The sequence below is a fragment of the Staurois parvus genome, unplaced genomic scaffold, assembly GCF_062004578.1.
Source record: "Staurois parvus isolate SC_StPar_1 unplaced genomic scaffold, SC_StPar_1.0 ptg000099l, whole genome shotgun sequence".
Lineage (NCBI taxonomy): Eukaryota > Metazoa > Chordata > Amphibia > Anura > Ranidae > Staurois > Staurois parvus.
The window spans coordinates 6,051,813-6,078,196 of NW_028317895.1; the positions used below are offsets into that span (position 1 = coordinate 6,051,813).

The 26,384-nt window shown below is 42.4% G+C and overlaps 1 protein-coding gene across 4 annotated transcripts in view; it reads right to left on the reverse strand.

Moving 5' to 3' along the window:
• The window catches only part of FAM193B (family with sequence similarity 193 member B), a 75,421-nt gene that overhangs the window by 9,727 nt on the left and 39,310 nt on the right, over positions 1-26,384 (reverse strand). Inside the window, exons 3-8 of one of the 4 annotated variants that reach the window (XM_089671140.1) lie at positions 24,210-24,441; positions 20,846-21,028; positions 18,041-18,404; positions 14,916-15,111; positions 14,011-14,238; positions 1,878-2,769 (exon numbers count right to left, since the gene is read on the reverse strand). In XM_089671140.1, the coding sequence (XP_089527266.1) occupies positions 1,878-2,769; positions 14,011-14,238; positions 14,916-15,111; positions 18,041-18,404; positions 20,846-21,028; positions 24,210-24,441 (2,095 nt within the window). Of the gene's footprint in view, positions 1-1,877; positions 2,770-14,010; positions 14,239-14,915; positions 15,112-18,040; positions 18,420-20,845; positions 21,029-24,209; positions 24,442-26,384 lie in introns of all 4 variants that reach the window. The other 3 variants (XM_089671139.1, XM_089671142.1, XM_089671141.1) reach the window with 3 other exon arrangements.

The window sequence follows — 26,384 nt, forward strand, 5'->3', positions numbered from 1 at the left end:
CTTAGAACACTTACTCTACAATCGCCTGAGCTCCTACCTCACTGACAACAACCTTCTGGACCCTTTACAGTCTGGCTTTCGCTCACTACACTCAACTGAAACTGCCCTACTAAAACTCACTAATGATTTACTAACTGCTAAAACCAATGGCCACTACTCCATACTCTTACTACTTGACCTTTCTGCAGCTTTTGATACTGTTGACCATCCCCTTCTCCTCAAAAAACTCCACTCTCTTGGCCTCCGAGACTCTGCTCTCTCCTGGTTCTCCTCCTACCTATCGCACCACTCCTTCAGCATTACCTTGAACTCTGTCTCCTCTTCCGCTTTCTGTAGGGGTCCCTTGAGGTTTTGTCCTTGAACCCCTTCTCTTCTCCATCTACACCTCCTCCCTTGGTACTTGAAGCCATGGGAGTTTATCAAGTGACCATCTCTATGCGGATGATACACAAATCTATCCATTCCTCACCTTGCCCCATCAGTCTCCTCTCGCATTACTAACCTACTACGTAACATATCAGCATGGATGTCACTCCACTTCCTCAAAATAAAGCTTTCTAAAACTGAGCTCACACTATTCCCTCCAGCCCCTGCCCCCTCCCCTGACTTCTCCATAAAGATCAATAATACAACCATCAGTCCCTCCCATCATGCCAGGGTACTAGGTGTAATCCTAGACTCCCATCTGTCCTTTCTGTCCCAAAACCAATCACTGTCCAAATCTTGTAGACTTCACCTCCGCAGCATCTCCAAGATGCACCTGTTTTTAACCTCTGAACCTACGAAGCAACTCATTCACTCCGTTGTTATCTCTCACCTTGACTATTGTAACTCCCTCCTCATTGGCCTACCTAATCGCAGGCTATCCCCTCTTCAGTCTATCATGAATGCTGCTGCCAGACTCATCCACCTTACCAACCGTTCCATATCTGCCATCCCTCTCTGCCAATCCCTCCACTGGCTTCCCATTGCCCAACAGATAAAATTAAAAACATTAACAATAACATATTAAAGCCACTTATAACTCTGCTCCAAATTACATCACCAATCTGGTCTCCAAATATCACCCAAACCATCCTCTCTACTCCTCCCACAACCTCCTGCTCTCTAGCTCCCTTGTCTCCTCCTCCCATGCTCATCTCCAGAGCCTCTCCCATCCTCTGGAACTCTCTACCCCAATCTAACCAAGTATTGCCCACTTTTAGGCGATCTCTGAAAACCTCTCTCTTCAGAGAAGCCAATGCTTCCTTCAGCCAATAACCAAATCTTCCCTTTCTCTTATTAGTTCATCCCCCACAGTTATTACCATTTGAACCACCAGCCCCTCCCTCTTAGATTGTAAGCTCCAAGGAGCAGGGACCTCCTAACCCTCTTGTATTGAACTGTATCATTGCTGTATTGTCTCCCTTTACATTGTAAAGCACTGAGCAAACTGTTGACGCTATATAAATCCTGTATTATAATAATAATAATCTCACAGTGACAGGTTTTCCCATTGGATGATTTTTTCCTTACAGCCTAATCCTGTAACAACTAAAACACACTGAGGGGCATTTATCAAAACTGGAGCAGCCAGAATTTGGAGTGGCTATGCATGGCAATCAATCAACTCCAGTCTTTCACTTTGCATCACTGTACAGGCTGAAGACAGAAGCCGACTGGTTGCCATGCACAACTGCTACAGATTCGGTCTACTCCAGTTTTGAAAAATGACTCCACCTATTGGTTTTGATTTTTAATTTTTTGGGAAAAAGAAAACCTTATATCTGACTTGATTTTAAAGTTTTACCGTTTCAAGTTTCGTATATCTACCCCAGTGTACAGGTACAGTTAGTAGAAAAACAAAAGATCTGGAAAAAAAAAAATATGAAACATACCAACAGATACACTTGGTTTATCCATTTTGTTCCTACTTTTCTTGGCTTTGCTTTTAGACCCAGCTGTGGTTCTGGCATCTGTCCTTTCAGATCCAGCTGGCTCATATTTCTCTTTTTCTGGCCTGGAGGTAACTGAATTCACAGTGTCTGGTCCTTGCCTTGAAGTCTCTTCCGTTTTCTCAAGTAAAGGCTTGCGTTGGGCTTTTACTCCTGTTGTAATTATTTTAGGCGGTGCACCTTCCCCAATATGAGGGTCACACTTTCGTGTTTGGAGGTTCGTTTTTTTGCTCTTCTTTGTACGACCTCCAGAGAGAGAAGCCCCTGGCTGAACTTGGAGTCTCTGATTTTCAGAACTAACCAATACCTGGTTTTCTAGGGTACTGGAAGAAGTTTTATCCCCATTTTCCCCAGATTCTGAGTTCTTCTGAGACTGAACCCAGATCATACGAGAGAGATTAGGAACAGCACTTAGCCTTTTCACAACACCATTTTCTGCAGACTGAATGGAATTATGAACTTCATTCTCTGCCAGTTTTGTTTCCTGGCTTTTTGAAACACCAAGTGTAAGGGGGGACAGGTCAAGATCAATCTCTTGGAGATCAGAAGAACCGTTAAGGTGGGAAAGCAAATTTTTCTGCTCCAGCACAGCAGCTTTTTTAGGGAAATCATTGACATCGAGATTTAAATCATAGACACTGAAGCTAGCCCTAATAGAGTCTTTGATGGTATTCTTGATCTCTTCAAGCCGGCTTGTTAGAAAACTATTCACCCGCTCCAACTCAAGCTGAGGCCACTGGAGCAACTTTTCTCCTGAAGATGGAGCCCCTGTGTCTTCAACAGATGAACCATAGATGTCAGATTTCTCAGTTCCAACATCTTGAAGGGCTTTCTCCTAGACATACGGAAATTAAAAGTTAATGAACCTGTTCAAAATATCATGTTTTTACAGTCAACATCAATACCAAATATTGTACTCTAAGCAATCATCAGATCCTAATTTAAAATCATAGCACAATGTTATGTAACTAACACACACAATGCTGTATACTGTCAATACTGAATATCAGGTATCAAGGAAACTGATATTTAAATAAATGATTGGTTGATTCAGGTGTGCATATGATCTGCACTCCCATAAAAAACACATCTGCTCTTTTCAACATATTTATTTAAATATTAACATAACCAATTAAAAGTAAGTTTAAAGTGATTATAAAATAGTATATATTTTTTTAAATACTTACCTGCTCTGTGCAATGGGTTTTGCACAGAGCAGCCCCAAACCTACACTTTTGGTACTCCTGGTTCTTCCCCTCTTGTGTGCGCCCCCATTGCAAGCAACATGCTATGGTGGCACTGGTGCAGGCTCGATTCCGTGTCTATTTTGTGTGTCTATTATCTATAGTGTGACTAGGCCCTGCACCCTCCTTACAGAATTTGATTGACAGTACCTAGAGCCAATAGCTCCTGCTGCTGCCTCCATGTCCATAGAAGAGAGAGAACACACAGCCACTGCTCTCGAGCACAGTGCTGGATCAAGATTAGGCCCAGATGGGTATCTTGGGGGCTGCGGGGAGCTGAACACAGGTTTTTTTACCTTCATGCATAAAATTAAATTAAAAAGCCTTCTGGGTTTACAATCACTTTAAGGGGACCTCAGTAGAACTGCCAAAACTCATAAGGCTAGAATCGGAAAGTCACTTGACAACCGCCCGTACCATACTTGTACTGCGGATGGGCAGCAATTACAGGCAGAGTAACATACCAGTAAATTGCTCTGGCTGTACTAACACAGCCCCCCCAACTTCCCGCAACTCTGATGCAAGTTTTATATTATTTTTTTTAAATAAAAAATACTAAAATTATGCTAAGAAAAAAAATTGAGCAAAATGGTTTTTAATTTTTTTTAAATTTTAAACTACTTGCCGACCCACCCGCGATGTGCGGGCAAGCGGCAGCTCTGGGCAAAGCAATGTACCCTTTAAGTCACTTTTCTATTTTTGAGTAAAAGCACTACATTTTACACACACACAAATATACATTCGATTAGCACTTTTAACCCTCTGATCGCCCCTATTAACCCTGTGATCACCCCATCACCCAGCCAGTGCCATTAGTAGTGTCAGTATATAGAATTTTTCACTGATTACTGCATTACTGCCACTAGCGACATCAGATAACATCTGGATCAGTTAGTGCCCCTCCCAGCCAGGGTCAGCAAGCATTAGATTGCCCGCACACTATAGGTCGTTTATCACCCCCAATACTAGTATAGTGTTTGTACAGATCAATATGCTGATCACAAACAGAACTATATTAGTGCCTCCTTAGTATAATGTCCCCAAAAACGCAGTGTTAGCAGGATCAGCCCTGTTTGCTGCTAGCACTAGCGTTTAGCCCCTCTGCTGTTTTTCACTGAAGATTTTTTTACACGGGAGATATGTATCAGTTGATTGTGGGCCAAGAGAATTTAGACACACAATACATCGCTGCCCACCCAAATTCAACTCTTGCCAGACAATTCGCATGGGAACCTAAGGGAGACTAAGAGAGCCAACTCCTTCTGTACCTTCTCCAGTTTCTCCCCTGGGTACCTTGGAATTGGGGGTCTCCCCAGCATCCTCAATGGACAGACATATGACAAATCAAAACTCAACAATGATTTCTGAACTTCAAGACAGACTGGAAGAAGTGTATGCTAAAACTGAAGATTTGGAAAACGGGTCATGCCGGTATAATGCACGCATACAGAGACATCCGGAAAGCACCGCTGACCTCCCCTCCCGTCCTCCTACCCAGTCACAGAGGCCTTTATATTATGTGAACTCATTAACAGAATGCAGGAGCTTCTCTGAGTGGGTGGCGGAAGGGAGGAGCAGGCATAGCTCCTCTGTCTGCTTCTCTGCTCTTTTTCACGGCCCTGAGCGTCCAAGCGTATTCTTAGAAAAAAATAAACCGGTCAAAAAACAAAACAAAGGAGAAGTTCAGGAGATGTTATGCAACTCCTTGGACTTGACTCGTGGTGTGTCTTCATTTTTTTGCAAAGTGGTCAAATTTCTGGAATTCAGCTTTCACTCTCCAGCATTTACCTAACACCAAATATCATTTTTGGATAGACTGGCCATCTGACTTCGAAATTATTGGCCTTGGGAAACATTTTTTGGAATCTCTATTTCTGCAAACAATGATATATATTGATCTCTTAGATTGTAAGCTCCCAGGAGCAGGGCCCTCCTAACCCTCTTGTATTGAACTAGTATATAAATCCTGTATACGAATACTACTACCTGGAGGGGGCGGTCCACATACTTAAAAAGGATTTGATCTCCGATACATCACCACACTAGATGAAAGTGGACAGGATCCACCGTGACTTAACAGCTCCTCGATCAGATGGCCTCCCACGAGACATTATAGTAAAGCCACATTTTTACAGGATTATTGTTATATGGTATTTATATAGCGCCAAAGGGTTTGCTCAGCGCTGTACAATAGCGAGGGGGACAGAACATGTTACAATACAGTAACAATACAATACATGACGGGTTCGAGGGCCCTGCTCTTTCGAGCTTACAATCTAGGAGGGAAGGGATAGTGGTACAGGAGGAAGTGGCTGTGGGGGATGGAGTGGTGGGAGGAGTGGAGAAGATCAGTTGTTAGGTGAGGATGGGGTAGGCTTCCCTGAAGAGATGGGTCTTCAGGGTGCGCCTGAAGGTGAGGAGGGTAGGTGACAGTCTGATGGATTGGGGTAAGGAGTTCCAGAGGATGGGGGAAGTCCTGGAGAAGTCCTGGAGTCAGGCGTGGGAGGAGGAGACCAGGGAGCTAGAGAGTGAAAGGTCCTGTGAGGAGCGAAGGGCATGGGTAGGGTGGTATTTGGGTATCAGGTCAGTTAGGTAGTTTGGGGCGGTGTTGTGAATAGCTTTGTAGGTCAGCGTTAGTAATTTGAATTTGATGCGCTGGGCAATCGGAAGCCAGTGAAGGGATTGGCAGAGGGGGGTGGCAGATGTGGAGCGGTTGGTGAGGTGGATGAGTCTAGCTGCTGAGTTTAGGATAGACTGGAGTGGGGACAGCGTTTTTTTGGGTAGGCAGTTAAAGGGAGTTGCAGTAGTCCAGGCGTGAGATGGTGAGGAAGCGTATGAGTTGTTTAGTAGTGTCTGGGGTGAGGAATGTACGTATCTTGGAGATGTTGCGGAGGTGGAGCCTGCATGATTTTGATAGTGATTGGACATGAGGCTGGAAGGAAAGGTTTGAGTTCAGGGTGACACCCAGGACTTTGGCGTGTGGGGTGGGATTGATGGTGGCTTTGCTAGTCGTGATGGAGAGGATTGGGGGGGGTGCGGGCTGGGGGGAAAACCAGGAGCTCGGTTTTGGACGGGTTTAACTTGAGGAAATGGAGCGACATCCAGTCTGATATGTCGTTCAGGAGGTGGGCGATGCGGGCAGAGAGGTAAATTTGCGTGTCGTCGGCATAGAGGTGATAGTTGAAGCCGTGGGAGTGTATCAGTTTGCCAAGGGAGGAGATGTAGATGGAGAAGAGGAGGGGACCGAGGACAGAGCCTTGGGGGACTCCAACAGAGAGGGGGAGAGAGGGGGAGGTGGCAGCGTTATTGGTGACATTGAAGGAGCGTTGGGATAGGTAGGAGGAAAACCGGGAGAGAGTAGCGTCCCTGATGCCAAAGGAGTGCAGTTTGGTAAGGAGGAGGGGGTGGTCGACTGTGTCGAAGGCCGCGGAGAGGTCAAGGAGCAGGAGGACTGAGTAGTGGCCATTAGCTTTGGCGGTTAGCAGGTCGTTAATGATTTTAAGTAGGGCGGTTTCGGCGGAGTGTAGGGGACAGAAGCCAGACTGTAGTGGATCAAGGAGGTTATCAGTGAGGTGGGTGCTTAGGCGATTGTAGGCTAAGCGCTCAAGGAGCTTGGAAGTGAATGGTAGCAGGGAGATGGGTCAAAGGTTGTTTAGATCAGTGGGGTCAAGGGAGGGTTTTTTGAGTATGAGGGTGATGTATGCGTGCTTTAGGGGTGAGGGGAATGTGCCAGTAGAGAGGGAGAGATTGAAGATGTGGGTGAGGGAGCGAATGATGGAGGAGGGGGGTGACTGGAGGAGTTGTGAGGGGATAGGGTCCATGGGGCAAGTGGTGAGGCGGGCTTCAGTGAAGACCTTAGTGACCTCCTCAGTGGTAGCAGGGCTGAAGGAGCGGAGCATTGGGGAGGTGATAGTGTGCGGGGCGTTAGGTATGGTGGGGGGCAGTGCGGTTACGAGGTCAGAGGAGGGGAGAGTTGAGGGGGTGATGGAGGGAGGGGGGCTAGGTGGAGAGGTAGATTGTGAATTGACAATGTCCTTACGGATTGCATCAATCTTGTTTTGGAAATGATTATCAATCTCGTGGGCGGTGAGTGAGGTACTGAGTGGAGGTGGGGGGGGGGGAGAGAGCAGGGATTTGAAAGTGGAGAAGAGCCCGCAAAAACAGGTGGAGAGGGTGTTGATGAGGGTTATGAAATAGGCTTGCTTGGCGGCGTGGAGGGAGGTGGTGTAGGTGAGGAAGGTGGATTTGTAGAGGGAGAACGCACAAGGGGATCTGGTTTTGTGCCATAATCGCTCCAGCGCACGACTGCGTCATTTGAGACATTTTGTATGGTCGTTCTGCCAGAGTTGAAGCAGTTGGGGTCTGATGTTATGCGTGGTTAGGGGTGCCAGGGAGTCGATGGCTACCGACAGCGAGTCGTTGTACGCAGTAGTGGCCAGGTCAGAGCATGACAGTGGAAGGATACTGTCGTACAGACGGTCAGCTGCCGGGTGGAGATGGGCCGGGTTCAGGTTGAAGAGGTTATGGCTGGTGATGGTTTGACGCTTTGGGGGGGAGTTAGAGGAGGGGGAGATGGAAAAAGTGAGGAGGTGGTGGTCAGAGAGGGGGAAGGGGGTGTTAGTGAAGTTGTAGAGGGTGCAGAGGTGGGAGAAAACGAACTCCAGGGTGTTCCCATCGGTGTGGGTGGAGGACTGTGTGTGCTGTGTGAGCGTGAAAGAGGAGGTTAGGAGGAGGAGTTGGGAAGAAAAGCTGCCTGTGGCTCAAATTCGACCTGAGCTTTCCATACAGGGCATGACCATCCAGCTCTGTGCAGATCTGGCCCCATCCACGATCCAGGAACATGAAACCACTTCTCCAGCAACTGGTGAATCAGTAGATCAAATATTGGTGGTCCTTCCCTTTTAGCTTTCCTTCACTGACAGAGGCAAATTTTACTTGTTTTCCACTTTACAAGAAGGACAGGAAGTTTTATAGAGTATGTGCATCATCTCTGGGGTCCCTCCACAGTCTCATTCTTCGAGAGAAGCCGATCGACCGTCATCTCCAATATGGTCCAACCAACCCCCATCATTGGTCAGGAGACCACATTCCATTACTTGAACTACCGATTAGCCCCATTAACCAGCTGATTTCTCTATAGGTCTTTTGGCTTTTCCCTGTGATAAGAATTAGCCGAAGATCCAATATTTCTAGATGACCTCCCACGTTTTATGTGGGGGGATGGGGGAGGAGGGGAGAAAAAGAAAAATGTCCCCCTCCCCCTTTTTTTCCCTGCCCCTCCCCCACTATCCCCCCTCCCCCTTTTTTTCTCTACCTCAAAATGCCTCCATGAACCTAATGGATTACTGAATTTGGACTTTTGCTGATATGTTATGAAGTTCAATGCATTAGGCTTTCTAAAGCCATTAAGTAGATTGTTTAGATTGTATCCTGACTTCGGTCCACTGATTACTACAGATTTCTCCGGTCCTTATGATACTCCCCGCTTGAGTCTAGATGTCACCTTTTATCTTGCTATATTCTAATTTTCAAGCCCAACCTCTTATATATGAGCCATATGGACATGAGCCGGGGTGGACACACATGCCACGACCCGTGACTTTGCCCTTATCAACTGGATGGTCTATGTCACACCTTTTGGTAAGGGATTGTTTCTCTCCTTGGCCACAGGTCCACAGGACCTACTCATATGTAGTATTGGATTACCTACGTTTAACATTTGGCCTTTGGTCACGTTGTTGGTTATTACTGAACCTTATTTTCCTCCTCTTTTTCCGTTTACTTATTTCAGCATTTTTCTGTGCCAACTCTTCTAGCCCAGACGAGGGAAGAGGGAACGCTAGCATCCTTCCTATGGGATTCTCAGGACTGATGAAACGATCCAGAGGAGAGTATATTCTGCCAAGCCATGATGCATAATACTCTGTTGACCAAGTACTCTATTGTCACTCGTAATGTGCAAGGACTAAATTCCCCAGTGAAGCATAACAAAGCTTTCCAGTATTATTATAAACATGGCATAGATATCCTGATACATCAGTCCCCAAATAGCTTCATGCAAAATACCCTGACTGCAATATGTCTAATAGCACAGAAAAAATACAGTTGCAAGAAAAAGTATGTGAACCCCTTGGGATTACGTGGAGTTTTGCATGAATTGGGCATAAAATGTGCTCTGAACGTCATCTAAGTCACAACAATAGAAGAACACAGTCTGCTGAACATAATACTACACAAACATTAGATGCTGCCATGGTTTAATTGCACATAACATGTAAACATTCACAGTGCAGGGAGGAAAAAGTATGTGAAGCCCTAGCTTAATGACTTCTCCCAGAGCTAATTGGAGGCAGGAGTGAGCCAACCTTGACTCCAATCAGTGTGATGATATTGGATGTGTTGCTGACAGCTGCCCTGCCCTTAAAAAACACACACCTGTTTTGGGTTTACTGGTTTCAAGAAGCACTGTCTGATGTGAACCATGCCTCGCAGAAAAGAGCTCTCAGAAGACCTACGATCAAGAATTGTTGACTTGCATGAAGCTGGAAAGGGTTACAAAAGTATCTCCAAAAGCCTCGATGTTCATGTGTCCACGGTAAGACAGACTGTCTACAAATGGAGAAAGTTTAGCACTGTTGCTACTCTCCCTAGGCGTGGTCATCCTATAGAAATGACTGCAAGAGCACAGCGCAGAATGCTGTGTGAGGTAAAAAAGGATCCCAGAGTGTCAGCTAAAGACCTACAGAAATCTCTGGCACATGCTAACATTTTTGTTGACACATCTACAATAAGGAAAACATTAAACAAGAATGGAGTACAATGGGAGGACACCACGGAGGAAGCCATTGCTGTCCAAAAAGAATATTGCAGCACGTTTGAAGTTTGCAAAAGAGCACCTGGATGTTCCACAGCACTACTGGCAAAATATACTGTGGACAGATGAAACCAAGATTGAGTTGTTTGGGAAGAACACACAACACTATGTGTGGAGAAAAAAAGGCACAGCACACCAACATCAAAACCTCATCCCCACTGTAAAACATGGCGGAGGGAGCATCATGGTTTGGGGCTGCTTTGCTGCCTCAGGGCCTGGAAGGATTGTTGTCATTGATGGGAAAATTAATTCCAGAGTTTATCAAGACATTTTGCAGGAAAACGTACGACCATCTGTCCTCCAACTGAAGCTCCGCAGAGGATGGGTGATGCAACAGGACAATGACCCAAAGCATACAAGTAATTCAACAAAACAATGGCTGCAACAGCACAGAATACGCCTTCTGGAGTGGCCCAGTCAGAGTCCTGACCTCAACCCGATTGAAATGCTGTGGCATGACCTTAAGAGAGCAATTCACACCAGACATCCCAAGAATATTGCTACACTGAAACAGTTTTGTGAAGAGGAGTGGTCCAAAATTACTCCAGATCATTGTGCAGGTCTGATCTGCAACTACAGGAAACGTTTGGTTGAGGTTATTGCTGCCAAAGGAGGGTCAACCAGTTATTAAGTCCAAAGGTTCACATACTTTTTCCTCCCTGCACTGTGAATGTTTACATGTTATGTGCAATTAAACCATGGCAACATCTAATGTTTGTGTAGTATTATGTTCAGCAGACTGTGTTCTTCTATTGTTGTGACTTAGATGACGTTCAGAGCACATTTTATGCCCAATTCATGCAAAACTCCACGTAATCCCAAGGGGTTCACATACTTTTTCTTGCAACTGTAGCTCTGAAAAGAAAATATGGGTGGCAATCTGCATTTTGAAACTAATATCATTTACACCTTCCACAGTGGTCAAAAATAAAGATGGCAGATACATAATGGTGGTGGGTAAGATAAATGATCAATCTGTCACCTATACATCCTACTATGCTCCAAATGGGGGGGGTCAAACAAACTTTATTAAGCACAAGTTCGAAATACTGCTGCCTCGAGCGTTGGGTCTTGTTGGGATGGGGGAGACAGCAATATTCCACTTGACCATGTTCTGGATAAATCTAACCCTCACAAAGCAGTTCTTATAAACATCCCTAAACAAAGTTGTAAAATAGCTAAGTTGTTCCATCAATATGATTTGATTGACACTTGGAGGGAACTTAACCCATCGACTCGTGACTTTACACATTATTCATGGATAGATCATATTCTTGCCCTAACTCCTCTGTTACCATTTGTAACCTCGGCCAAAAACCTTACCACGCCTTGGTTGGATGATTCCCCGTTAAGATTGATGCTTACACACTTATGGACTAAACCACCACCTTCTTCATGGCACCTGCATGCGTCGCTACCTAATGATCCAGTGATATTTAGATCAATAGAATGCATTGTCGGCTGCTTCCTCCACTATCGATTGGGAAACACAAGGCTGTCATTTGGGGTAAACTAGTACAAACAGCGGCCAGATCAAAGCATATTAGAGAGAGTACGATTAAAATGGTTGTAAGAGCTGATGGTTGTTTACCTTCATGCATGCCCCCCCCCAATACTCACATAAGCCCCTCTCACTATAGGAGATAAGCTGGCTCTCCAGTTTTGTTTTGTTTTTATTGTTCCCAACCCTGTCATTCTCCCTCAGAGCGTGGAACAGAGTTTGGAACAGAATAACCAGGGTACACAATTTTAAATCCCCACACAACTCCCTGACACCCCTTCTTGGGAATCCTGATTTCATCCCGGTCCTCAACCCCCGAGCCTTCGAATGGTGGACAAATAAAGGATTAGTACGCATTTCAGATCTTGCAATTCTAAGGGACTGCTGCCAAACCAAGTTTTGATAGAAAAGTATCAGATACCAGAGGCTGAAAGTTTCCATTATACCTAAATAACACATTATCTTAATACTTTAAAGTGTTCATCAGATATTGTAACTATGAAATCTATGGAATACTTGTGTAATAAAAATGATAAGCTAAAGGGCTTTATATCTAAAATATATTCTATCCTAAACTCTATGAATATGAAAGTTTTATATGCATCAATGGGAAAAAAATACGGGTGAAATATTGGAATTAGACGACTGGTATAAGATAGCTCACTCTGCATCCAAGTCACTTATAAACACCTCCATAATGGAAGCTAATTTTAAAGTGATCAACCAATGGTATATGGTGCTGGCCAGGATTGCCTTGTATGTCCCGGGGGTTTCTCCGCTCCAATTAAGGGGCTGCGGACAGGAGGGGACCTCACACCGCATATGGTGGCAATGCCCCAAAGTGAAATGTTTCTGGATTAGACTCTATAATTGTATTGATTCTCTTACTCAAATACATTTTTAAAAAATCACCAATATAGGCACTTTTGTTCGGCCCCCGTGAAGAACGCCCAGAGACATTGATGCAGACTAACATTTCTTTTTATGGCTGTGAAAATAGCCATAGCTACATCATGGAAGTCAGCAGTAATAATTCTAGACTTGGTTAAGACTAAACTTACGTAGCTCATGATTAACGAGTGCTTATCTGCTAAACTGAATGACAAACTTAAGTTGTTTGAAAAAACCTGGAATTCCTGGATCCAGTACCTGACTGGCGACACTCAGACCCCCTCTCAGCTTAGATAGAGGTCTGGGATTAGGGAGATGGCATTTCTGGTTTTCTATTTTCCTTCTTCCATGTCTTTATCCTTTTTTGCCCAGTTCTTAACCATCTGCTCTTTCTATGGGGAGTGTGACATTCCCATACCAATTTTCTGGGAAGCCCACTCCCATTCTGAAGCAAAGTTATTCCCTCCAATAAGTGGAGGCTGAGAACCAAGCATAATATTAGTGCACTGTGTATCTTCAATAAAGTCTAACTATTTTCTATTGTAATTCAGTTGCACACGATGCAATGAGTTTGAGCCGTTTACCAACAGGTGAAGCGGTTGTTATGACCATGAGCAAACCCAACTTGAATTGAACTGGGTGCTATGATCGCACTACTGTGTGTACTCACATACTTGTGTGTATGGTTAGGCTCAGAGCACTTGTGTTCTGTAGTGGATTTGTAATGTTTCTTGAATTAATAAGCTGGTGGAGATATATGACTTGGCATTACTATGGCAACATCTTATGATTTTGTTTGCATTTTTTTCTCTTGTAAAACACTTTTTCAACAAAACTATTGGAAAAGAAAAAAAAGGACCTAAATTATGTTTGGGTACAGCAAACAAAATGACCGCTAAATTACCAGCTGAAATAGTGCAGTGACAAACAGCAAAAAATGGCCTGGTCTGGAAGGGGGAAAACCTTTCAGGGCTGAAGAGGATAGTGTGAAGGATAGCTATAATGGTAGAGTGCTGGAAACAGACAGGAAAGAAAAGCAAGACAAGGAAAAACACACTTGTTTGCTTCTAAATATGTGAAAAAGTAAGATGTAACTGTACTAATCAGAAATCAGCTCAACGATTCCAAACATTGGGAGGGGATTTATCAAAACTGGACCGGCTGTACATGGCAACCAATAAGCTTCAAATCTTCAGCTTGTTCAGTTAAAGTGATTGTAAATGCTCCTGCCCAGGCCAATTTTCAGCTTTGTCACACTTCTGAAAACTACTCAGTCATGCAACACTGCTGACATTTTTATAATTTTTTTCACATAAACAGATTTCTTCTATGTAGTATACAATCACCACTGGGTTTTTTTTATTTATTTCATTCATTGAGGCCAGTAAATGCCAGGACAGTACAAATACCCCTCAAATGACCACTTTTGGAAAGTAGACAGTCACAAAAAAAAATATCTTGTGAATAAGCCTATTCTTTGAAAAAGGTGTACAAAAATGAAATTCATGATGGAAAGGGTGTGGGGTGCAGGAGGTTACTTGTATTGTTTGTGCAAGGCACACCTACCTTCTTCTTTAATTTGTGGCGTGCTCGCTTTGCAGCTTTATTGCTGCTGGTTGCCTTGGGTTCAGTGTTGTTTATGAAATCTAAAAGTTCATCAACATCACGGTGGTCCACAGCTTGCTCTCCTGGAGGGTGCCGCTTCTGTGGGACCTCTTCTTTCCTCTTGGTCAAACGTGATCTAAGTTTTTCACGCATCTCAGGATAATTTCGACTTGTGGGGGCTGGCGGTGGCTAAAAACATGGAAAGAAATTCTCCACTGAAATAAGGAAAACTGCTATAAAAAACACTCCTGATGAAAACTAATAAAAACATGACCACAGTAGATTGTTGGAAACTCAGGATAATCTCACTGGATGATCTCACTGCAAGACAAACAGCTAATGGGAGACTTAAGCCCCTTACACACGATGCGAATATTGGCGAATGATCATCCGTTTGTTTTGTTTTTTTTGCATGCTAGTCTCATTTTAAAAATGAGGAGGTTACTAAAAAGTTACGAAAATTCTTGTACAGTAGAATACAACTTTGTAAGTGATGTAACGTATACTTTTGTTTCTTAGTGTGCGTTGTCTTGGTCTTCCAAACTTTTTTAGATGACTACTGTACTGATTAAACAAAAATTGTTCGCTCTGGTATAGTACAAAAAGAATTTTCGTGTTTGTCACTTCAGATATTGCCGCATGAACTGTCATGATTGGCTCTTGAAAGCTGTGTACTAACGATCAGATTATTGGACGATCGCTCCTCGCATGGAAATTTTTGTATGATTTTCTTATCATGTGTACGGGTCTTTAATACGCTGCCATCTACCCATTAATAAAGAATGTGGGATTAGCCTTTAAGGTCTGTTTTTAGACATTTTTAGTTTTGTTACCCTCTAGTGCAAGCTGAACTTAGATTAGCTTACCGTGTTGTGGCCAAAGAACTCGCAGTAGCAGCAGTCACAGAACTTGCCATCTCGCTGGTTGGTGGAGGAAGAAGTGCATGAACTACGCTCTGAGCTACTGTCTTCATCTTCCCCCAGACCCTCGTCTGCTTCACAGGGTTGCAAGTTGGAGCAGCCTGATACATTGGAAAACTTGTGTCCTCGACATGTTGCATCCCTAAAACATTCAGAAGATTCGCAGTGAAGCAAACAATGTTCTTCATTCCTTAATGTTTTCATTTCTTTGACATCATCACAGATTAGTTTACACTAAAATGTAAGATTGAGAATAGCACTTAAAATTTTACAATTTTAATTTGTTTTATTTTTAAACGTTAAAAAGGAGCATCGTCACATTTTCTGTCTAACTTTTTTATTAAGTGGGGTATTATTATTTTAAAAAAAAGAGAAAAGCATGTTTAAAAAAAAAACTACAAAATTTATAGTAAAAAAAATTTCTATGAGCTCTTCTTATCCTGTTTAAACCTTGCTGATAAGGGCTCAACTTGGCTGGCAAGTCCTCGTGGTCTTAAGTCAAGCCCAGCCAATGTTCTACCCACCCTCTATGACTGCTTTGGTGACCAATTCCATTCTCTCTAAGCAGGGGCACAGTGGATAGGTGAGACAGAGGAGTCTCTAGTAGACATAACCCAGGGTTGTTTCAAACTGGTGCACAGAAGAGGGTACTTTGGCGATCTCAAAAAACTACAAGGTGATTCTCTTACTGTCCCTGTTCAGCATCTTGAACACAAAACCAAGTGCAACATTTAATCCTGCAAGAAACAATGTAACTACTCCTTATACCCCAACAATTCTGCTACAAAGGATACAAAATACCAGCTGGAAGCTGGCAGCTGGAAAGGCTAAGGCTGCTTTTACACTGGTTTGCCTCAAAAACACTTGGAAAAATGACTAGCCTTTTTGGAGCATTTTTGAAGTGTTTTTCAAGCGGAACATCCTGGACATGTGACTTGCTTTTGTAGCTCAAATTGGGCAGATTTTCACATTTTCAGCAAATTTTTATTCCAAAAACCTACCAACAAATGATGCAATAGATGATATTGGGTAAAATTTACTAAGCGGTATCTTACAGTATCCGAGTATATGGTAGGATACCACATTTAAAAAAAAAAAAACGTTTGAATTCACTACAAAAATGCTACTAAAATACTGCATGAGTTATTTTATCAAGTCATGCAGTATTGTAGTAGTTAAAAACATGCGTTAATGTTTCAGCAGTCAGTTCCCCAGTGGATTTTTAGGGGAACCCCCACGCCAAAAAAAATAAATAATGTTGCGTGCCACCCCCCAAAATCCATACCAGACCCTTATCCGAGCATGCAGCATGGCAGGTCAGAAAGGGGGGGGGGGTGGGAAGACAAGCGAGGCCCAGGCAACATGCCCTCAACATGGGGGATGTGTAAAAAGGTACTTGGAATTCTTTTTTAGCAGGATAGTTGGGAATAAGAAGCATCTACTTTCTTTTATGTAAGATGAATGAGAGAATACAAGTTGCTTTATAGGGCCAGTTTAAAACATCTAAATTAGAGCGCTTCTAGCTCCCTCTGCCTGAAGTAAACAGACTAAAGAGATGTTTTTGGAATATTGTAAAAAACACAGGCAAATGGAACCAGCTGAACAGAAAAGTACTTAACGCTGTAGTAAATCACACAGAAAAAGAAGGAGTAGGAGAGAAAAAAAAAAAAAAGAGCTTCCAGGTGGTTTTAGTCATAATGTGCTAGTATGCACTGAATATTAGCATATTATGACAGACTTACCTGAAACCGAAGCCCTCCAGCAGCATGCCGTCATGGGTCACAGCACTTCCTTCTTCACCAGGTATTCATTCCAAGTTCGCAGGCTTCAGCCGTATGAATGGCTAAGCCACGATGACATGACGCGGGAATCACAGCCACAGCACAGAGCTCTGAAGGAACGCAGAGGTATGCCGTTCCTTCAGAGCACATGTGACGGGGACGGTGCAGGTTTAGGAGATATTTACTGTACATATAGGTAAGCCTTATTCTAGGCTTACCTATAGGTAAATACCAAAAAAGTGGTTTTACTGCCACTTTAATAATGCTAGTACCCTGGCTATCATTCTGACATTTTGACTTTAACATAGACATAAGTGTAGATGGGGTGTGTGAAACTCAATTTTGCAGCCCTAGGCTACCAACTTGCAAACCCATTTGTATGACACATAGGTTAGTCAATAGTCCCTGAACAGGTGAGGTTAAAACTTCATGGAGTGAAGCAGGCCTTCTCTGCAGACTTGTGGTCTTGGACTGCCAGAGAAGCTTACCCTCTTCAGAGGTAGAGGGCTTAAACAATTTCCCTGTAAACAAAAACTGCTTATGGTCAGAAATGGAAGACCAAGATTTGCAAAGAGAGAGCTTAAGCTGACAGTGAGATTAAGGATCCTTGCTTTGTTAAAAAGAAGTATGGCCAAAGTTTTTTTTTTGGTCATACTTCTCTTCTGGGTCACAGGAGTGCACTTTTGATAAAGCCCTCCATCAGCTGACATCACAGAATTGCTCCAAGTCCTGTGCTGCACTGCAGAGGTGAGTATATAGGTTTGTTTTCTAGAAACCTAAAATGTCTCTTTTAGTAACCAAGTTGTTCGACAGTGTGGCGGCTGCTTTGGCCACCAGTAGGGGCTGATTTTTGTTTTTTAGTTGTGCCTAACATCCTACTTCTACAGGTGGCACTATACCCAGTACATTGTGATCTAAAGCAGAGCTGCGTCCTCCAATGAACAAAAGAGAAAATTATTTTTGGCCACTTTTCGGACACTCATTTGAAGCATGCTTGTTCTGGGACTGTGACAGATTCATACTGAAGTCAGACACAGTTAGGTATGTAGCATTTTTAGGAAGCCAGCAAAGGCGCCCAACCTACGTTTCTCACAACAAAGTGGCTTTATTAAAGTACTTTTAGAGGAAAAGGAGCAGAGTTACACTACCGCATTCACCTTATCACTTTTTACTTTTTACTCAAGAGTTGCACTGTTGCAATTTATTAAACATAATAAAAAAACACTTTATAAATGTTTTGCGAATGACAATAAACCAAAGAAAAATCAAAAGCATTTTCAGGGTAATTACCTGGTGGTGGTGCCAGGTGTGCTTCCTCCCTGTAGTGCATTTGTGCCATTACAGTGCCCATTGCAAGGATGGCTACAGGCAGAGAGTGGTGGGGGAGGTGGATTTACTTTAAGGAGAGATGGGCTGGACCCTGTTAAATGAGGACTTCTGTGAGTTCCAGATGTGGGGCAGACAGTAGCTTTAGAGGGTGCAGTGTGAGACGAGAGGCTTGTTGCTGAGAAAGGGGATGCTGTATTGGATGAGGAGAGGTATGGGTGTGGAGGACTGTGAGGAGAAACTGGAGGTTGAGATGCTAATCCTGTTGGACTGTTCGGAGGAGCAGTAGGATCCGAATGACGACTGTGGTCTGAATGATAAGCTTCCCCTAAAAGAACACAATCTGTGAAGTACAACCAAACAAATCATAAAGGTTAAAAACAGCAATTATCACATACTACTACTTATGGAAAAAAATTTAGCATTTTTTTAATCACACATAAAACTTTTTTTTATTATAAACATCTTATTTATATTGGTTGAGAGTAATGATAAAAGCTCTTCAGTAAATTGCAGTGACAAACAGTATTGTACTTTTCAAAATGGAAGGTTCTGTGCATAACACCACTTCAGACCCACGACCAAGTTTAGCCCACCACACCCTCAAATGACTGATTATACTTGTCTCAGTGTCACCTTAGGCCTCATTTTTTTGCCAAAGCCCCTGAACTCAACTCATTTAAAGCCTATGTGTCCATGCACACCCAGGCTTTTACCAGATTTTAGGAGCAGCAGAGTTTAGGGGAAGTTAAACATTCCTCTACTTAACACAGAAGAATAGCGTTCAGGTGAGGAATGTTTTGGACAAAAACCGCTAAACACGGCAAAAATCCGTGTGAACATGTCGAAACGCTAGCCGCGTTTAGGCCTCATGTATACTGCTGCTCCTAAATCTGAGTTTAGGAACTTCTGGCATTTTTCTGCCAAAGCCCTGAACTCATCTCAGTAAAAGCCTACGTGTCCATGTACATATAAGGCTTTTACCAGAGTTTAGGAGCAGGTAAACGCTGCTCTTCTAAAAGCAAAATAATCACGTTCAGGAGAGGAACGTTCTGGCCAAAAACCGCTTGGGCATTTATCCATGTCAGTGGAAAATGCTCTGCCCAATCAAATGAATAAACATGAAATCGCTAAACACGAATAAACACAGTACAGAGTTTACATGTGTTTTAGACGCGTTTAGCAATTTCCTCTGCCAAGAGAGTTTAACGACAAGGTGAGTACATGTGTACATGAGGCCTTAGCGCTTGTGCTTTTAATGTCAATGGAAAATACTGTGGCCAATCAAATGAATAAATGCCAAAAGCAGCTAAATGCAGTACTGCGTTTACACGCGTTTTTACCACGTTTAGCATTTTTTTGCTGCCAGGAGAGATAGAGGAGTTCATGTGTACATGAGACCTATATCCTACACAATACTATCCATGGATTATTAATCTTGCAAAGAACTAGCACAGCTGAAAACCGCTATTTAAAAATTGGATAATTGGCTTTATATTTTAAGTGGTAACAGTGTTGCAAACCAGCTGTTCTGTGAGGAATAAACATTTTGTTTGTGGGATTTGTGATAGAAGTGATTATGTAAATAACTTCTAAGCCTGTGCTGAAAGCACAACATGGAAGTAATATATATGTAAAAGCGCTGAGTAAATTGATGGTGCTTTATAAGTACCTATAATAATAATTCTGAGTAAACTGTAGGCATCCTCAAGTTTGATTTAAGAAAAAGCTGTATTGGAGTGTGTTGGCAAATATTCCTAAATGCCATTATCAGATCTGTCACACATTCAAAGCACAACAATAAACTTATACTCGAAAAACCATATAACTAAACATGGTGTATGCTACACTGCATGTTACAACTCCAGTCACCTGTTCAAGCTGTAGAAATAGATAAAAGTTTTTTTCAGGCTAAAGTAAGTCAGCTTAAAGCTAAACTGTTACTAGCAAATTTTACTAAGTAAACTCAGGAAAGCAGTGGTGCAAACATGGTATATGTGGAAACGGCTGTACCTCCACCTACTAAGAAAACTAAATGGCAACACCCAGTCTTCTTGGTAGGTCACTGAGACCATGACATTACATGTTGGAAGATGCAAAAAAAGGTGTGCAGGGCTCACCTGCAACCCTCCTGGTTGAATAGTAGTAAAGTCATGTGAGCGACAGGTTTGACTTAAAGCATACACAATCCTGTGTTATTAAAACTGAGCATATAAATAAGCCTAGGTGCAGTGAAAACTGCATGTCAGGATTGTTGTTATATCCAGATATATAGTCAGATGAAGTTAAATGTTAATCTCCCATAAAAGTCACGTTTAACCCTGTACTTTATGCATTCCAAAGCTTCACAATTGGGTCTGAAGAACAGCTATTCTGACTAATACTGAGGCTCAGATGGTAGAAAGGGTCTAAGAGCTCAGCTTTTACAGGAAAAAACAAGATTACCTTGTACATTTAGCTGCCTATATCTCTGGACTACTGATCATTTTGAAGTTATTTTCATTTAAAAGTAACTTCTGCAATTACATTCCGAGTATGAATTGCCCAGGATTGCGATATGGTAGTCACTAATTTTATCTGCTCAAAAGATGGCCAAGTTCAAGAAGACAGATACAAACTGAATCAAATAAAAGTATCTCATACTTTTCTAGTTGTTTAGACATCCAGTTATAAAGCAGTTACAAACAGGTAGCCTACTATGTAAATACAAAAAAAGGGCATGCCAAGCTCATACATCCAATGATAACAAAAATTAAAGTTTGCACTAACCTGGGGATGATGGCCTATGGCACATGCTTTTGAATTGTTTTGGAGATTTACAGAAGTTAAGTGAGGTAGGGAGTGTTCCTGTGCTGGTTCCAGATGGGCTATATGGACACACCTTTAAACCAGACAGCTTCGATGTCTTGCTACCACGCTCCGGCGATGCCGGAAGCCCGCAGCCTTTTTCCCCTATAGAACAAAATGCACATGCTCTCCAAAAAAGTAAAGGAAAAGATCAAGTCTAGGCAGCATCTAAAACTAAACAAGCTGTCCTATATAAGGTCCTTTTGTAATACTGTTTATTGTAACACCAAGGTCTAATAACAATTAGAAAGGACCAATATTATAACAGCAGCATTGTATTCTGCCCACATATTTGACTGCCTATAACCAAATTAAAACAAATAATGCTGGTAAACACTGTTCCCATTGCACTGTGATTTCTATTATTGTTTAATAGGGACACAGAAGACACTAGATGATGAATGCTTTCAGCCTTACCTTCCATTTCACAAAGCTGCTCAAATATGGGGTCCTTTTAACCCTCATCTAATCTAAGCCTCTCCTACAAACAAGCTCAACAGTCTATGGGCTCCACATATGCCTCTATACCAAGCCAATCTTAGTCTCAATATCTATTAGCACACCAATATACCAAATGAAACTCCCTTACCACTTGAGCACGTACACACGGACATGCCAGCCTATTGTTTCTTTCCCATTATTGCTTCCCCCCACATCAACTAAATTCCCACCATCTGTCCCTGCCTCCATCTTTACAAATGATAAACACAGCTCTTGAACTCATCCACACCCAAAATAGACATGGAGCTCTGTAAATAGCCTTTACCCACAAAAAGCTAATGTAATTCAGAAAAATACCCCCACCAGTATATCTTGCTTTGCAACTCTGATGTAAGATGTCATACAGGCTTTTGTACCCATCACTGGGCTTATTCATACGCACCTTCCAAATATAAACAGACATTTTACATTTACATTATAATTCCAGTTACAGAGTTCTGTTTATAGTAACTGCATCATGTCTTACAATCCTGCATTTCGGAGTAGATAGCATCTTAGACAATTGATCACACCTTCTGATTATCATGAACACACACTTGAGTAACTGTTGTATTGTTGCTGAATTCTCATTCAAATGGAGTTCAGTTTGAAGATCCCTTGAGCATCTTAATAAGAATATCAAGTAAACTTCTCTTTATGGTGCCCTTACACTGACATGAAAAGCTCTAAATGCCAAGTAATTTGCATTGATCTGATTGACATCAGTGGCCATTAGGCCTCCTTCACACCAGTGTGCAGAGATTTCAGTTTTTCTGCACACGTTCTGCAAGAGCACAATGAGTTCAATCATGTGCCCTGTTCACACCAAGCACTGTAACAGTTGTGCCAGAAATTGATTTTGTGGGTGTCATTTGGACAGAAGAACACAGGAGGTTGGAAAAAAAAAAAAAACACATTGTCACAATTTTCCTTCTTTCCTCTCTCTGCTAAAATGTGTTTTTGTTTTGTCTGTGTCTCTGTAGGAGAATTTTATTATCACATCTTGTCCTAACAAGAAGCAAGGCACCATCTCCTCAATAGAGACACAAAGCAATAAGGTCTGATAGAAGCTCCAGCCCTTCCCAATTCCAACAAAAATAAAAATAAATAAAAAGTTTTACCTGAAGTTGGGCTTTAAGCAGCCCTTTACGTGTATGTCTGGGCAAAAAAAAAAAAATAACAAAGTACATTCTGCAATAGATGCACATAGATACTAGGTTGTCATCTCAAAGGGGAAGTTGGGAGCATGCTGGACCTCTGGCAGGATCAGACATTTTAACTTGCCGTACCTTTAAAAAGAGAAAAAACATGGGGAAATGTGCAAGTATTGCAAAGATGTACAATGTTTTTTTTCCCCTTCCAGACATAAACTTGCCATACATGCCTTCAACCAGGGGTGGACTGACAACTTATGGGGCCCCTGGGCAATAGGGGATCATGGGGCCCCTGTGTCCTTGCCCAAACTAAAAAAAGCCTATGAAAAAGGTACCAGGGGCATCTCATGGGGCCCCCTACTGACCCCGGGCAGTGCCCGAATTTCCAAATGGTCAGTCCGCCCCTGCCTTCAACTTTGTCAAATTCCTGCAGCGTCGGCTGAAATCTGAACAGAAGGTGGCCCTGTCAGCACCACCTGGCTTGATAAAAGTCCATTTAAAAATCAATTAGCTCCCTGGAAAATTGATGGTCAACCCGCAATTGCATCCAAACAGATGCAAGTCACTGTTAGGGTATTCAGGCAGCTGTCGGTGCTGCCATTGTCTGAGTACAATAGCCAGCAGGGGAGATTCCTCCAGCTGGTTAGCATGGATGGGGAAATTAAGTGATTGTGCAATCAAAGTCTAGCCATCTGCAGCAATAAAACGTGCATGCATTAAACAAAGCAATAGTGAAAGTGTACCCTTGGTGTACCTTAATCCATCTGTATAAATATAGGTTTCTATGAAACTAAAATAAATATTTATACTTGGAAACATCATATTCAAAAGAAACTCAGTCTGCTTTCTCACTGATCAGCTTGTGGTGTTTACAGTAAAAAAAAAAAAAGCGGAAGAAAACTGCATCCCTTAAAATCCTGCGGCGCTCTAAACACTGAGCTGCTGCGCTTCAGTTGCAGCGAAGAAAATCCTGCTTGCTGCATTTTGGTACATGCTTGTTCAATTAAAAAGAAAACAACAAACAAAACAAAAAATGTATCAAAAATGAATCCCTCCATTGAAATGATTGGAAACTACAGCAAAAACACATCAAAAACACAACGCACCTGTGGGAAGTGCTTTGTCCAGTGGGGAAAAACGAATGCATTAAAAACGCAACGCACCACAGGAAAAATGTGTCAAAAACGCATATATGTTTTTGGTGTGTTTCAGCAGAGCAGTGTGAAAGTAGCCTTAATGGTAAAGCACTTCTTTAAAAAGCTCTGATGAAAGTAACTATTGTATAATTGGAGGTGAAATTCAAAGAACCTCCAGCACCATTCTTAGGTTTACTGCATCAAGCCTTTTATGGTACACTGGCCAAGGTGTTACATAACTAAGAGGATGTTAAGATGCGGAGTTTCTCTAATCCGCTTTGGCAGTTTAAGGGAGTGATAGCAATGTGTACAGAAATTAAAAAGAAAAAAAAAATATGATTCTATAAAGAAAGTGGTACAATGCAATGTGTGTACTTGGCCTGGAAACAATTCAATTATTTTTTCTCAACAAGTGTGGGGTTTCAAGACATGAGTTTTAAATTGTCAGAACTGAAGAATAATTTGCATTCTATGTTTTATCCACATATACCCTATACACAGAGTTTCTAAACCCACCTGCTGCTCCTCCTCCTATGTTTCCATTGGCGTGCTGAGAGTTCCAGAGACCGGATAACTTGTGGGCAGACAAGAAGGAGCTAGGGTCCCAGTCCCCAGAGTTTCCATGGCAAGAGGACGAAGAAGAAGAGGATGAGGAAGAAGAAGAAGTAGAAGAAGAGGAGGAGGAAGATGAAGAGTGTGAACCACCACCACAGGACTGGGACTTGCAGGATGTGTGTGACAGAGACACCTGTTAGAAGAGAATAAAGTGAGATGTGATATGCTGTGTGGTAGTAAAAGAGGCTAAACTAGAGGTTTTGCATCCTTTCCCTGGAAAAAAAAATAGCTTCTAAAATTAAGAAACACTTTCAATAAATGCAACTGAACACAACTAAATGAGTATTAGTATTTTGTTTGTATACGAGTTGTATATATTCTCATTCCCCAAATTTCTTATCACCATGGAGAAATGACTGGCAGAAAGAAATTCTGTGGCTGACCACAACCAACATCTTAGCCACGCAGAAAATACATTATTTCGGCAGCTGTGTAGCAGTGATGGCAATGAAATATGGGTATCTAATGAAGGGAAATCTATATGAAGAATAATGGACAAATCAAAAAATGCCAATTATACCAAATAAAAATAACGGACGTGCTCACTGAAAATACATTATAGGGCAGCACAGTGGCTATATGGTTAGCACTTCTGCCTGGCAGTACTAGGCTTGTTGGTCTAAATCCCAACCACGGCACCACCTGCCTGGAGTTTGCATGTTCTCCCTGTGCCTGTGTGGGTTTCCTCCGGGTACTCTGGTTTCCTCCCAAGTTCCAAAGACATGCTGGTAGGTTAATTGGATCCTGTCTAAATTGTCCCTAGTATGTTTATGTATGAATGTAAGTTAGGAACTTTAGATTGTACGCCCCTTGAGGGTTAGGGACTGATGTGAATGTACAATATATATGTAAAGCGCTGTGTAAATTGACGGCACTATATAAGTACCTGTAATAAATAAAATACTTTCCCACTGGAAATAATCTTTCCTATGACTCAGGGATGTTCGAATTCCTATCACCCGACGCCCGTGCATCGGGAAGGTCATTTTTTCCTACCTTTAGCCCTGCTGCGGGTTATACACTGACAGCTGAATGTTAAAGAATTGTCGGCAATTAAAAAACTTATTTATAAAACTGCATGGGGTCCCCCCTCCCATCCATACCAAGCCCTTCAGGTCTGGTATGGATTTTGAGGAGAACTCCCACGCCAAAATTAAAAAAAAAAAAAAAAAAAAAAGGCGTGGGGGCTCCCACCCAAATCAATACCAGACCCTTATTCGAGCATGCAGCCCGGCAGGTCAGGAACCATACCAGGAACCTCCTGAACCATACCAGGCCACATGCTCTCAACAAGCACCTTGCTCTCATGTTGATGGGGACAAGGGCCTCTTCCCCACAACCATGGCTGGTGGTTTTGGGGGTCTGCGGGCAGGGGCCTATCAGAATCTGGAAGCTCCCTTTAACAATGGTAGGTACCCCTACTCATTCAAGTAGGTACCCCTACTCATTCACAAAAAACAAAAAGTGTAGTGTGAAAAAAGACAGTACATGGTCTTTGCCAAGTTCAGGAGGGAGGGGGGCACTTGCTTGCCCCCCCCCTTTCCTGACCTTCCGGGCTGCATGCTCCGATAAAGGGTCTGGTATAGATTTATGGATTTTGGGGGGGGGGTCCACCACGCCAGTTTTTTTTTAATTTTGGCGTTGGAGTTTCCCTCGAAATCCATCCCAGACCCGAAGGGCTTGGTATGGATGGGAGAGGGACCCCACAACGGTTTATTTATTACGGTGCCGGTTTTTAATTGTAATTACCACTTTTTTTTTTCTTCTCTATAGCTCAGAAATTCAGCGGTCACTTTCTCCCCAGCTAAAAGAAAGCTTTCTTTTAGTTTATTAACCTAAGTTAAGAGAAACAATGTTTCCTTTTAGTTTCTTAAAAGAAACAAATTTTCCATTAACTCCAGGGAAAGTGACAGCTAATTCAGTGAGCTGTAGTGAAGAAAAAAAAAGCTGGCAATTGCATTTAAAAATCAACACTGACATACACTTTGAATTGCAAAAAAAATTCGTAAAAAATTTGTAAACCAAGGCATTATTTTCAATGGATTTTCATTCGTAAACAAAATATTACGTTAACCG